General features: G+C 40.2%; 1 protein-coding gene across 1 annotated transcript; it reads left to right on the top strand.

Moving 5' to 3' along the window:
• Positions 1–1,816: 1,816 nt before the first annotated feature.
• On the top strand, positions 1,817–9,193 carry LOC130722691 (uncharacterized). The gene is made up of 2 exons (XM_057573509.1): positions 1,817–8,114; positions 8,813–9,193. The coding sequence occupies exon 1, from the start codon at positions 6,399–6,401 to the stop codon at positions 7,728–7,730; it is 1,332 nt and encodes a 443-aa protein (XP_057429492.1). The 5' UTR covers positions 1,817–6,398; the 3' UTR covers positions 7,731–8,114; positions 8,813–9,193.
• Positions 9,194–12,104: the final 2,911 nt, after the last annotated feature.

The following is a 12,104-nucleotide window of genomic DNA, read 5'->3' as shown; positions in this document are numbered from 1 at the left end:
CGCATTCAAGTTGCATGGAGATATAGACAGAAACGTCTGAGTCGTGTTAATTCCTCAGTAACAACTAAACATTGAGGTAGTAGTTGTAATGTTACATCTAATTTTTTTTGATAGGATAATGTTACATCTGATATTCTGGTTTGGCAGTTTTTTAGTGTCGTTTTTTGGGTTTAATATGAGCATATAGTGGCCAAACTTTATATTTGGATTGACTTGTGTGGCAGGTTTGGGCATCTTCTAGGTGTTAGTCTCCAAAGCATGAGTGATCCATCAGATTCTTTGTAAACCTTTATTATCACTTCATTTATCAATTACTTTCATAATTCTTTGGTTTCATAATTCTGTGGAATTTGGATGTTCTGTTTCCCATATACATAATCCTTGATGCCAAAAGATCATGAAACTTGCTTTTTAAATACAATAGTATTCTTTCATCTTTTCTTTAGATACAAAGACTTGCATTGTTATCTAACTGTTAAAGAGAAATAATTATTTTGAATTGAAATTGTGTGATTTAATTATGTGTGATGACAAAGCTGTTGAAATTGAGCTATTTAAACTGCTTCTAGGGACTGTTATTTGCATTCTGAATTGCAGGTAACTAATATGACAAGGGGACTTATTGTTGATGCAGACTGGACTTTATCTATTATACATACTCATGTGTAATATATATCCTCTTTGTCTTTGTGGAGCTTGGACTTTTTTTGCATGGACTACATATTCCCACTGTTTTATAACCGTGGCAATAGAGGCCACATATTGCCACACTCTATTGCCACGGTTACGCACATGACCGTAGCAATATTTGGACTCTATTGCCACGGTTACGACGTAACCGTGGCAATTTCTGGCCTCTATTGCCACGGTTACCATTTACGACCTGTGGTAATAGGCTAATCAATTGCCACGGTTCTCCCTTGAACCGTGGCAATTGAGCAATTGCCACGCAAGCTATCGCCACGGTTAAACCGTGGCGAAAGGGCGTGCGGAACCGTGGCGAAAAGCCTTTTCTGTTACCCAATCCCAAACCCAATCCCTCACTTTCTTCCTCATCCATAACCATCATTGACCATTCAATCTTTCCCGTTTTTCCTCTTCCACTTGGTAAGTCTCGTTCATATTCTTCTCTCTCTTTTTTCAATTTGTAGTTTTCACCTTGCATCTGCTACAAGACAAGGAAAAGGGGTTTGTTTAGGGGTGGGGATTTTTTTTCTTTTCTTTTTTCATTCGTTAATTTATTTTCTGTATTTTTATGGAGATTGATTTGAATAATTTGTTCATTTTTTATTAATTTGAATAATCTGTAATTTTTTTTTTCTTTTCATTTTGCTGTTTTGTTTGATTCAATTTCAGTCCAGTTGTATTACATATTTAACCTACTGAGTCCTTATAATCAAACCAGTAATAAGTGATGTTCATGTACAAAAGGCTCTCATTTGAGTATGTTCTGTGATGTAAAAAACATACTAATTCTCACACACACATACATAAAAGCATAATTTATTAATATTTTTATTCATAAATGTTTGGTATCCTCAAGCTTTAGATTAATGTAACAGTAGTTAGTGATAATAGTTGTATGTAACTTTAACAGCATGCACTTTACAGTACATATACAATTTTGTTACTGGATTAGGAGTTTCAAATTACTGCTCTGAGATACTAGTTTATGCTACCTTGCAATCTTTAGTGGATCAATGATTAATCATTCAATTTATCACTTATAAACACTTCCAACTTTCTTTTATATGTACTTAGTTGTTTTAACTTTAAGACTTCAAATTGGTTTCATTGTCACTTTTCTCTACCAGAGTTGTAGTAATTGAAGTTTCCAAGAGCCGGAGAGAATATGGATTCATCCATTGCTCAGGGACCAGACGACGACATGCCAGCAGCCGGTCAACAGTTTGCCCAGTTTGGTGCTGGTTGCTTCTAGGGTGTTGAGCTGGTCTTTCAGAGGGTATCTGGGGTGACCAAGACAGAGGTTGGTTATAGCCAGGGCCTCTTGCATAATCCAAGATATGAGGATGTGTGTTCTGGGACTACAAACCACTCAGAGGTTGTTAGGGTCCAATATGATCCCGAAGAATGTGGCTATGAGACTCTGCTTGATGTGTTATGGGCTAGACATAATCCTACCTCGCTGAATGTTAGACCCTGGGATTTCCAAGCAGGCCCAAATGTCACTTATGAGCCTTTGATCCATCATTCAACCAAGGAATATGGATAGTGTATTCTAGAAGGGGCAAAGTGGGGATTACTAGCAACTACCTAACAGAATAGAGAGAGGAATATGATTGTAATAGGCCATCATATAAGAAGGGAATGGAGAGGTTGAGAGGTCATCTTTGGATCATTGAGTTGTAGAGATGAGTAGGAAGCTCTAAGCTTCCTATAGGAGCTAGGCTCTGTGTCAGATTTGGGATACCATTCCCTCTCTGTATTTCCATTTGCCCATCAAATAAACAATCTGTTCATTCTATTTCTTGCATTTATTTTCAAGGTCCACTGTTAGGAATCTGGGTTCCTAACAAAATGGTCCGACCTGCCGGATTATCGAAGGAGAGCCAGTGCAAGCCACCAGAGAAGGAGAAACAAATGGAAGCCAGGGTTGATGCGCTGAAAACCACGATCTCAGAGTTTCGCGCTACTCTTGCTGATGTGCAGGCCACTATGAAGGAAACTCATGCGAGTTTGCTTGCAATGCTTGAGCGAACCTTGGGAAAGACGATGGTTGATGAAGGCGGTTCTGGTGGAGCAGTGAAAGAAACGCCGGTGAAGGATCTGCTTTCATCCTTGGTTCTGATGATGGAACGAGCCATGGGAAAGAGGATCCCCGCTGATGAAGAAGGGAACCGAAATGGAGGACCTGAACAATCAGGAGAGAAGACCCCAGAGCAAACTAGGAAGAAGGTGGTGGCGATTCAGAGTCGCGATCTGGAAACAGAGAAGGGACCGACGACCTTGAAGGAAAAGCAAGCCATCCCGGAGGCCAAGCTCTAATGTTGAAACTCTCCACTCCGGCGAAGCAGGAGGAAGAAGGAACGCCGGAGAAGCAAGCGGAAGAGGAAGCCGGGATGACCCGTCCGCCGGCGAAGCCACCAAACCCTTCAGGTAGTACGCTTGAACTTATAAAGTGGGAGGGAGAGAATTGTTTTCCCCGGAGTTGTTGGAAGTAAGCAGTACAGCCACCCCCGCCACCGGCGAGGCCGCCGGAGTTGTGGCGTGATGGGGGTTTCTTGGCACCGCTTGTTCTGTCGAGTTGTGAGGAAATAGATCGTGGGCACAGAGGAAGAATGGGTAAGGGACTGAATTGGGTTGACACAACAAATGGTTCAAGCCCAAGTCTCCCAAGCCTCAAATGGTTGGAATTGGACCAAACAAACGATTGGGCCCAAAAGACAGAAGTGGTACAATGTTATAACCAGGAATGCAAACACGGGTCACACATGGAGATGAAGACAAGTCTATCACCTCAAATACAGAGATCGACGCGTTTCCAAAAAGGGAAGGAATTGCAGAATTCTGGGGACACAACAGAGAAGAATGGTAACGGATTCACTGAGGGCATGTGGTGCTCAACTCAGGAGTGTTTATCGACATGTGGGTCGACCAAAAGACCCCCATCAAAACCTTCTCCCTATTGCGGCACCGTCACGGAGGTCGTGCTGCACATGTAGCTAAACAGGCAAGCCACCACGGTATTGAAAGGGACAGAACCAGCGAACAAACTGCAGGAGAGTGGGGCATTTCAGTTTTTGGGTTTAAACCCAATTATCCATTTACAAGGGTCAATATGGAGTCAGATTACATGTTCCAGAGTCACAAATAAAATTGCAAAGGATGTGGAAAAACAACTCAGGTGATTTACAAGTTTTTACTGCATTTGTGATGATGTTTTCAATTCTGGGCAATAAAAAAAAGAAGGGGGATCGGGGTGGGAGTCATTGGGTTCCACCATCTCTATCACAGGGTCAATCAAGTTCGGGGACATACTGGTTAAATGCCTCTGTTGAATTGATTGTTGGGTTTCAAAGTGTGGATTCTCCAAGTGAAGAGCTGTGGATTCTCCAAGTGAAGAGCTCAATGCTTCGGGGTCAAGACATGAGCAAAAGGGGTGGTATCAAGTTGATGACCACAATACAGTTCTTGAGTTTGACCAAGGTAAGGTGGGAAGTGGAAGAGACAATGGCTTGGGAAATATCAGAGTGCTGAGCCTAGCTGTTGAGGATTGCACTAGCTGGCTACTGCAGAGGCTTATTTTTGTAGATGGTGTTTCACTGCTGTGTCAACCACTGTTCATCAATTGTAATTGGCCCAACACTTTATGCATATGGTACTATTTTCGGTTGCAACTATGGGATCCGGGTAGAAGCTGTGTTGATCACTTGTGTTTTTGTGGCAGAATTGTTCATTGCAGTGGCTGGTATTCTGATGAGGTGACTGAAATGAGAGTTGTGTGCCAACTATCTTTCTATTCTGTTTTTGTTTTTGAGGGATTTGAATGGGTCTTCATCAAGCTCAGGGCTCTTAGAGAAAATTCAGTTGTGACCCGTGATTGTCCCCAGCTGACTGCTCCCTACTATGGCCCTTATCCTATAATTGCAAGGATTGGCGCGGTGGCTAATAGATTACAATTACCTGAAGGAGGCCGCGTGCACCCTGTTTTCCATGCCTCATTGCTTAAAGAAGCAGTTGGAAACAATTCTGAGGATCTACAACTTCTAGATCACTTGACAGGAGAAGAAGTGGCTAGTGTGCATCCATTTTCAGTAATTACTAGTCGCTTCACTACCAGACAGGGATCTACACTTCCTCAGGTCTGGATCCAATGGCAAGGCAAACCTGCGGATGAACCAACATGGAAGGACACTCTTAACATCAGAAGCCAATTCCCTGTTTTCAACCTTGAGGACAAGGTTGATCTTCCAGCAGGTGGTATTGTTAGACCCTGAGATTTCCAAGCAGGCCCAAATGTCACTTATGAGCCTTTGATCCATCATTCAACCAAGGAATATAAATAGTGTATTCTAGAAGGGGCAAAGTGGGGATTACTAGCAACTACCTAACAGAATAGAGAGAGGAATATGATTGTAATAGGCCATCATATAAGAAGGGAATGGAGAGGTTGAGAGGTCATCTTTGGATCATTGAGTTGTAGAGATGAGTAGGAAGCTCTAAGCTTCCTATAGGAGCTAGGCTCTGTGTCAGATTTGGGATACCATTCCCTCTCTGTATTTCCATTTGCCCATCAAATAAACAATCTGTTCATTCTATTTCTTGCATTTATTTTCAAGGTCCACTGTTAGGAATCTGGGTTCCTAACAAAATGGTCCGACCTGCCGGATTATCGAAGGAGAGCCAGTGCAAGCCACCAGAGAAGGAGAAACAAATGGAAGCCAGGGTTGATGCGCTGAAAACCACGATCTCAGAGTTTCGCGCTACTCTTGCTGATGTGCAGGCCACTATGAAGGAAACTCATGCGAGTTTGCTTGCAATGCTTGAGCGAACCTTGGGAAAGACGATGGTTGATGAAGGCGGTTCTGGTGGAGCAGTGAAAGAAACGCCGGTGAAGGATCTGCTTACATCCTTGGTTCTGATGATGGAACGAGCCATGGGAAAGAGGATCCCCGCTGATGAAGAAGGGAACCGAAATGGAGGACCTGAACAATCAGGAGAGAAGACCCCAGAGCAAACTAGGAAGAAGGTGGTGGCGATTCAGAGTCGCGATCTGGAAACAGAGAAGGGACCGACGACCTTGAAGGAAAAGCAAGCCATCCCGGAGGCCAAGCTCTAATGTTGAAACTCTCCACTCCGGCGAAGCAGGAGGAAGAAGGAACGCCGGAGAAGCAAGCGGAAGAGGAAGCCGGGATGACCCGTCCGCCGGCGAAGCCACCAAACCCTTCAGGTAGTACGCTTGAACTTATAAAGTGGGAGGGAGAGAATTGTTTTCCCCGGAGTTGTTGGAAGTAAGCAGTACAGCCACCCCCGCCACCGGCGAGGCCGCCGGAGTTGTGGCGTGATGGGGGTTTCTTGGCACCGCTTGTTCTGTCGAGTTGTGAGGAAATAGATCGTGGGCACAGAGGAAGAATGGGTAAGGGACTGAATTGGGTTGACACAACAAATGGTTCAAGCCCAAGTCTCCCAAGCCTCAAATGGTTGGAATTGGACCAAACAAACGATTGGGCCCAAAAGACAGAAGTGGTACAATGTTATAACCAGGAATGCAAACACGGGTCACACATGGAGATGAAGACAAGTCTATCACCTCAAATACAGAGATCGACGCGTTTCCAAAAAGGGAAGGAATTGCAGAATTCTGGGGACACAACAGAGAAGAATGGTAACGGATTCACTGAGGGCATGTGGTGCTCAACTCAGGAGTGTTTATCGACATGTGGGTCGACCAAAAGACCCCCATCAAAACCTCCTCCCTATTGCGGCACCGTCACGGAGGTCGTGCTGCACATGTAGCTAAACAGGCAAGCCACCACGGTATTGAAAGGGACAGAACCAGCGAACAAACTGCAGGAGAGTGGGGCATTTCAGTTTTTGGGTTTAAACCCAAATTATCCATTTACAAGGGTCAATATGGAGTCAGATTACATGTTCCAGAGTCACAAATAAAATTGCAAAGGATGTGGAAAAACAACTCAGGTGATTTACAAGTTTTTACTGCATTTGTGATGATGTTTTCAATTCTGGGCAATAAAAAAAAGAAGGGGGATCGGGGTGGGAGTCATTGGGTTCCACCATCTCTATCACAGGGTCAATCAAGTTCGGGGACATACTGGTTAAATGCCTCTGTTGAATTGATTGTTGGGTTTCAAAGTGTGGATTCTCCAAGTGAAGAGCTCAATGCTTCGGGGTCAAGACATGAGCAAAAGGGGTGGTATCAAGTTGATGACCACAATACAGTTCTTGAGTTTGTCCAAGGTAAGGTGGGAAGTGGAAGAGACAATGGCTTGGGAAATATCAGAGTGCTGAGCCTAGCTGTTGAGGATTGCACTAGCTGGCTACTGCAGAGGCTTATTTTTGTAGATGGTGTTTCACTGCTGTGTCAACCACTGTTCATCAATTGTAATTGGCCCAACACTTTATGCATATGGTACTATTTTCGGTTGCAACTATGGGATCCGGGTAGAAGCTGTGTTGATCACTTGTGTTTTTGTGGCAGAATTGTTCATTGCAGTGGCTGGTATTCTGATGAGGTGACTGAAATGAGAGTTGTGTGCCAACTATCTTTCTATTCTGTTTTTGTTTTTGAGGGATTTGAATGGGTCTTCATCAAGCTCAGGGCTCTTAGAGAAAATTCAGTTGTGACCCGTGATTGTCCCCAGCTGACTGCTCCCTACTATGGCCCTTATCCTATAATTGCAAGGATTGGCGCGGTGGCTAATAGATTACAATTACCTGAAGGAGGTCGCGTGCACCCTGTTTTCCATGCCTCATTGCTTAAAGAAGCAGTTGGAAACAATTCTGTGGAACTACAACTTCTAGATCACTTGACAGGAGTAGAAGTGGCTAGTGTGCATCCATTTTCAGTAATTACTAGTCGCTTCACTACCAGACAGGGATCTACACTTCCTCAGGTCTGGATCCAATGGCAAGGCAAACCTGCGGATGAACCAACATGGAAGGACACTCTTAACATCAGAAGCCAATTCCCTGTTTTCAACCTTGAGGACAAGGTTGATCTTCCAGCAGGTGGTATTGTTAGACCCTGAGATTTCCAAGCAGGCCCAAATGTCACTTATGAGCCTTTGATCCATCATTCAACCAAGGAATATAAATAGTGTATTCTAGAAGGGGCAAAGTGGGGATTACTAGCAACTACCTAACAGAATAGAGAGAGGAATATGATTGTAATAGGCCATCATATAAGAAGGGAATGGAGAGGTTGAGAGGTCATCTTTGGATCATTGAGTTGTAGAGATGAGTAGGAAGCTCTAAGCTTCCTATAGGAGCTAGGCTCTGTGTCAGATTTGGGATACCATTCCCTCTCTGTATTTCCATTTGCCCATCAAATAAACAATCTGTTCATTCTATTTCTTGCATTTATTTTCAAGGTCCACTGTTAGGAATCTGGGTTCCTAACACTGAACCAGCAGGTACATATAAAGTTTGTCATTTCTGCCAGAAGCCTTATCATATTTGATTGAATTGATCATGATGATGTCCAGACATTTTCTGATCTGAATTATATGCTTAGACTTGTGGATTATCATTGTAAATAGTTTTGGTTTCTCAGGGTTTCAGGTTTCTTTAGAACTATCCATGGAATAGTTATTCATCTTGCTATGTTTTTTATTGGTTCTTTGGGTTACCAACTTCAGAATACATTTATGTTGGGCATCCAGTGATGTTTTCTTTTTTGTAAGTTCTATTTCAAACTTTCAATATGTTCTCGGATGAATAGGGTCAAATTAAATTGCTGTGGAATCTCTTGATGTATGTTTCTTTCATAACTAGTTTCTAGGCAGTTACCCCTTTCACCGTGCATTTTGTGATCAGGGACAGAACTACGTCTATGAAAATGGGGCGGTCGCCATCCAAAGAGAAAAAAAATCTTGACAAACTAGTAATCAAATGTTGTATTCACTCCCCCCCCCCCGCTCTCATAAAATTCTTATACTCCATTACTTAATTATTCATTGTTAATTTTGCTTAATATATGTTTAAGTTTTTGCCTCCCTTATCCTTTTTTTTCTTCTAATTTCGTCCGTGTGGGATGTTTCTAAGCTGCTGCAATGGCTCTGGCATCTGTGGCTTGAGCACTAAGTTACAGTTTGATCTTTCTATGTGACAGGGGAATGATGTGGGAACTCAATACAGGTCTGGAATATACTATTACACACCTGAGCAAGAGAAAGAAGCCCAAGAATCTCTGGAGCAACAACAGAAGAAGTTGAACAGGAAGATTGTCACAGAGATTCTTCCTGCCAAGAAGTTCTACAGGGCAGAAGAATACCATTAACAGTACCTTGAGAAAGGGGGTCGATTTGGTTCCAAGCAATCTTCTTCTAAGGGATGCAATGATCCAATTTGATGCTATGGTTAAATTCATATGGGAATCATAACCAAGGATTGAAAACTTTCTGTTAATATATCAATAAAGCTAAGTCACACCATACCCTATTCTCTATTGTATTTGTTGGTTGAAGCTCACCAGAAAGTCAGATTTGAGTTATTTAGTGTTTTATATGTGTAGTTTTGCAACTAAGGGTTTTTATAGTACCTTTAATTAGTGGTACATCTTGAGTTAAATTATTGACTTATTGTTTGGGTTTTTTTCATGCAAATTTAAGAGATTTTCTGAACCGAGTTGTCAACATTACTTATAAATTAAATTGATAAACAACTATCTTAATTTAGTAACGTGAATTTCGTTTTTCTCAATCAATTTCGTTTGAAGAAAAAGAGTCACCCTCCAGAGACAACAGACACAGAACTTAGTTGTGAAATAGTGTAATTTTTCCTTTGATCCTCCTCTTTTCTCATTCTCTACCTTCAAGATGTTAAAGAAAACTCCAGTTCCGAAGGGAAAAAAGAAAAGGCTTAATTGCACATTTGGTCCCTGATCTTTCACGTTTGTCCAAGACGGTGACTTAACATACAGACCTAATTTTCACATCTTGAGACATGAGGGACAACATTCGCTCGTTTTAAACATAGGGGAACCAATTTGCACAAACGTGAAAGATCAGGGACCAAATGTGCAATTAAGCCTTTAAATTACGAAAGCAAAATGAAGTCTCTATAAATTTAGATGATTATGAAAGTGACTCAAACAATGTATCAAACTACTCAATATCTCTACCAATAAACAATATAAACATATTCATTCTAAGAGCAACATGCATTGAAATGGTGGACTCAAGTTTGGACTTGATTGCAGAGCATAGAGGAGATAGATGATTCGCCCTTTTAAGACAAGGAAAACGACAGAGAACAAAACAGTAAAACAAGTCAATTTGGATAATCTTTCTGAATTAGTTTTGTTTTCTCTCCATCTCGTTCATAAAAGGGTAACTCCTCTTTTATCGTCTATGTCGTGCAATTAAAGTTCGCACATGATACTATGAACTACTAATTTAAGCCTTTAAATACAATTTTATATATAAGAGCAACATTAAATATTAAGATTAGTTACTGATGATGTTAATATTTAATATTACTTATTAATTTTGAATAATACTTTTAAATATTTATTTATTGGTTAGCAATTAATTCATATGTATTTATATATATTAAATATTACTCCCTCTGTTCCCTATTATAAGTCATAAATAACTAATTCTCTTAGATTAAGAAAAGTAGTTACTAGTAATAAATTTGTAAAAAAAATGATTTACTTTCCTAGATTACCCTTATTTACTTTCCTATAATTTTCTCTCTCCAAGTTAATACTTCTAAAGTTTATCATCTCAATCATATTAAATATGAGGGTGAACTTGGAAAAAATTATTTAATGCTTCCTAGATATTAAAAAGTGACTTATATTTTGTAACAAATTTTTTTCAAAAAATGTGACTTATAATAGGGAACGGAGGGAGTATTTGATAAAAGTATTTAAAACATATTTAATGATACTTTATACATCTAGTAACTTATTATTTAATTATATATATATATATATATATATATATTTCATTCATTTCTTATATGCATGCTGCTTTAAATATCTAGTTACCATAAAATTACACTATAAAAATAACTATTTTCTTGCAAAACCATTCCTCCTTCAAGGTGTGGTTGTGTTGGTGAATGTTCCAACTCAAAGATGTTCGTAAGTGAAATGGGGCAAGATCTCCACATGGATAATGTCGTTCTGGAAACAAAGACTTTGACTTATGAGTGTCGATCTCACTGCAAGTGCCCTCCAAGTTGTTGTCACAGGGTTAGTCAAAATGGGATACAATTCCAGTTTGAGGTTTTTAAGTCTAAGGATAAATAAGAGGTGTGGTGTGAGGTCCCTTGATGGGATACCTTATAAGAGTTTTATATGTGAGTGTAAATGTGAGCTTATTAATTTTGCAGAGGCTAGAAAGAGAGCTGATAATGATGGATATCTATTTGATGTTGAAAATAAATATGATGATATCGACCTTTACAAAGAAGTTTCAACCATTGTTGCTGATAAAGAAGAAGAGATCTAAGAATGGGCCAAGTTCTTCCTCTAATGTTTTCAAGTGTTAAGGCTTCACCATTGATGTTGCTCACATCGGTAATTTTGCGAGATTTATCAACCATAGTTGCTGCCCTAATCTTGTTGCTTCAAAGGTACTTTATGATCATGGAAACAAAAATATTTTCCACATGGTGCTATTTGCGAGAGAGAACATTCCAAGCATGCAGGAGTTGACTTGTAATTATAATTGCAAGATAGATCAAGTACGAAATGCCTATGAGGATCTAAAGAAATGAAATACAACCTTTCAATACACTCCAATGCACGACAAAGGAAATAATATTTTCCTTATATTCTCATAAACATCTCGTACTTAATCTATCTTGTACTTGTAATTGTAAGTCAGCTCTTGCATGTAAGAAATGTTCTCTTTTGCAAATACTACCATGCGTGGAGTTTTTTTGCCACTATGGTCACAGTGCGCCTTATGAGCACCAGGATTAGGGGAGCAAATATGGTTGATGAATCTCCCAAAATTACCAATGCAGGAAGCATCAATGATGAAGCCAAGACACTCAAAACCATTAGAGGAAGAACCCAACCTCTTTTTAGATGTTTTCTTTTATCAGCATTAATGGTTGAAACTTCTTTCCACATAGTGATATCATCATAGTTATTTCAAATATCAAATAGATACTCATTATTATATCCATATTTTTAGTCTCTGCAAAATTAATACGCTCACATGTATACTCACACATAAAAATCCCATAAGGTATCATATTCTTAAACCTCACACCCACCCATTATCCCTCGTCTTAAAAACCTCAAACTAAAATTGTATCACATTCTGACTAACCTGTTACGGTAACTTGAAGGCATTTGCAATGAGGCTCACCCGCATAAACCAATGTCTTTGTTCCCAACATAGACTTATCCCTGTTGAACGAAATCTTACCCTCATCTCTCT

The sequence above is a fragment of the Lotus japonicus genome, chromosome 6 (assembly GCF_012489685.1).
Source record: "Lotus japonicus ecotype B-129 chromosome 6, LjGifu_v1.2".
NCBI classification, from domain to species: domain Eukaryota; kingdom Viridiplantae; phylum Streptophyta; class Magnoliopsida; order Fabales; family Fabaceae; genus Lotus; species Lotus japonicus.
This window is presented reverse-complemented; position numbering and strand designations above follow the sequence as displayed.

What these genes read in the sequence shown, in the direction of transcription:
- LOC130722691 (XM_057573509.1), top strand. Translation starts at nt 6,399, where the DNA reads ATGTGGGTCGACCAAAAGACCCCCATCAAAACCTCCTCCCTATTGCGG.